At 45.2% G+C, this 2781-nt stretch overlaps 1 protein-coding gene across 1 annotated transcript in view; it reads left to right on the top strand.

Moving 5' to 3' along the window:
• LOC102012969 overlaps positions 1-2278 on the top strand; it is a 58401-nt gene extending 56123 nt beyond the window's left edge. Inside the window, exons 9-10 of the mRNA XM_013504134.1 lie at positions 5-246; positions 1478-2278. Coding sequence (XP_013359588.1) covers positions 5-246; positions 1478-1904 — 669 coding nt within the window. The 3' untranslated portion in view covers positions 1905-2278. The remainder of the gene's footprint in view (positions 1-4; positions 247-1477) is intronic.
• Positions 2279-2781: the final 503 nt, after the last annotated feature.

The raw sequence follows: 2781 nt of genomic DNA, 5'->3' as shown, positions 1-2781 counted from the left end.
TGAGCTGGAGGTCTTTCATAAGTGGGATCATGAAAACATGAAAGCATTTTTTTCTCAGCTTAAGAAGATGAAAAACCTTCACACATTTCACTTCAACAGCCTGAGTCCAGGAGTGTACACTTCACCCTCAAAAAACCAGTCCTATTCCCGTATCTACGCTTTACACTTAGGACAGCTGGAAAGTCTCCGGGAGCTTCATATGGATGCAGTGTTCTTTTTGGAAGGAACTCTGCATAAGATTCTCAGGTGAGTGGGTGGTGAGCTCCCCAGCACAATGGTGGTTACAGTCAATATTTAGAAGGCATATCTGTGCCTTTCTGCTTGTGTAGGGGAAGCTACCCAAGTGTGGGAAGGACCACACTGTCTGAAGCAGGGCAAGGTCTCACGTTTCCTCCCATGCAAAAGCAGAGACTAAACTGAGCTAGGAGATCTGGAGCAGTCCCCACGTCCAGAAAGGCAGCACCAAGGAAACAGACAAAGAGGGCAGACTACATTTCTTCTTTAGGAAGCAGATCTAGGTAAGGTCCTAGGAAAAGGGAAGGGAAAGCATGAATAGAGGGGCAGGCTGCACACCTGCACATTGAACTGGTGGTTGTGCTCAGCAGCTGTGATGGGGAGCAAGCCAGTGTCTGTGTCCTCCTTTGGAAAAGGCAGCTGCATGATTGTCTTCATTTCTCCTTGCTAGGACAAAATACCCAACACCTATGAGTGAAAGGAGGAAAGGATTTTTTTTTCTTTCAATCTCACAATTTATACAGGATTCAGTCCACAGACAGGTGAATGCAGGCATGGAAAAGAAGAAACAGTGCATTGTAGGGTGGGCAGAAAAAAGCAAGCTGCCTTCTTCCTTCCTTTATATTCTATCCAGCCTACAAGGCTATTCCTTATGCAGGGGACACCCAGATTGGTGCCACCTTCCTCAGTAATTTGATTCCCTACAGCCATGCAAAACCAACCATTGCACTGATCCAGTTACCACACCCATGATCTAGCCACTTCCCAAAATCCCCACCAGTGAGTGCATAACGCTTCGGGGGGACAGCAACATCAAAGCCATAACAGCGTTCCAGGTGAAGCGTTGAGCAGGTGGGAAGTGCAACAGTCTGGCTCTGAGGGTGAGGAAGAGTGCACTGCAGGGCAGAGGGGCACACTCATTGCTGAGAACACAAGGCCACAGCAGTCCATTGGCCCAACATGCCTGGGTTCATTCTTCCTGCAAGGCAGACACTGGTCTCATCAGGTCAGAGCTGTAGTTTTCTGTTTGGTGCTGATGACAGGGCACTATAGAGAATGCGGGCTGAGAAAATCACACAAGTGGTGGTGACTTAAATAACCAATGCCTTCAACATAGACTATCCCAGGGATGATACTATGATCCTGGTATCATTAGGGTTAACTGGCTGTCTTACATTGAGGTCATTCCTACAGAAACTCACACATCACTCCCATTCATAGGAAATAACTTCTCTCTTTGCAGGAGCCAGACCCCCTTGGAATCCCTCTCCTTGAATTCAAGTCCACTGAAGGAATCTGACCTGCAGCATATGTCCCAGTGTGCAAGCACAAGCCAGCTCAAGTCCCTTACTCTGAGGAGGATTTCGATGAAGTTATTCAGTCCTGAGACCCTCCATGTTCTTCTACACAAACTGTCCAGCACCCTGGAGACTCTGGTCCTAGAGCACTGTGACATCACAGACCCCCAGCTCCTTGCCATCTTGCCTGCCCTGAGCTGCTGCTCCCAGCTCAAGACTTTCAGTTGCTATGGGAACCACTTTTCCCTAAGCAGCCTGCATACCCTGCTGCACCTAAATTCTAGACTGAGTCAGTTAACCCAGGGGCTGTATCCTGCCCCTCTGGAGATCTATGAGTCCAATAGTCCAACAAGTTTTATGAACCCTCCGTAATTTGAACAGGTCTTTGCTGAACTGGCACAAATTCTGAAGGACATAAGGCCATCTCTTGAAGTCCAGATCTGTACCTACTGTTATTCATGTATGATATGCAAATTCTATAGACTGAATCCCAGTGGGAACTGGCAAGTTAGAAATGAGGATCCCCATTGGTTTTGCATGAGGTGCTTCATTTTTGTCCCTCCCCTCCGTATTTAATATTTTTTTTTAACTCTAGGTATCCCTTAAAGCCTCCTACAATTACAGGTGGGCTTGTTGGTGGTAACTGGATCATGTAGAGCCTGGTCAGAAGAGGTGGGTCACTGGGGACATGGCCTACAAGAATCGAACTCCCTCATTCCTCTGTAAATATGAGTCTTTACCACATACACGGCATGAGTTGTTTTTTCCCTGCCATGAACCTCTGTCAGGCTTGCCTATGAACTGTATTATAACATGAAATGAACCTTTGATCTTTGAAATTGTGAGTGGTGGCTATTTTGTACCAGTGACAAGGGAAATAATGAAGGCATGCATATGCCCGAAGTTAGTTCTATGTATTTGATTTTCAAATGGTCACCAAGGGAACTTTCCCATATAGGGAAGTCCATGTCCATAATCCCAGCACTTTGGATGCTGAGTCAGGAGGATCACCTACAATTTGAGGGTTTAGCTGCACGGTGATAGCCTATACCAAAACTCAATAGACAAATAGACCAGTAAAGGAAATCTTTATGCAAACTCTTTCATGATGACTAAATGACTTGATGTTCCAATTTATTTATGAATTTATTATATTTTTTAATATTATGTTTGCCATACATGATCTTTACATACATCTTGGATAGAGAAGCTTTCTTTTCCTCTTTATTTTTTTTGTTAGTATATGGAT

The sequence above is a fragment of the Chinchilla lanigera genome, unplaced genomic scaffold (assembly GCF_000276665.1).
Source record: "Chinchilla lanigera isolate Chin_1 unplaced genomic scaffold, ChiLan1.0 scaffold00085, whole genome shotgun sequence".
Lineage (NCBI taxonomy): Eukaryota > Metazoa > Chordata > Mammalia > Rodentia > Chinchillidae > Chinchilla > Chinchilla lanigera.
Note: the sequence above shows the minus strand (reverse complement) of the source record. Positions and strands in the feature narration are given on the sequence as shown.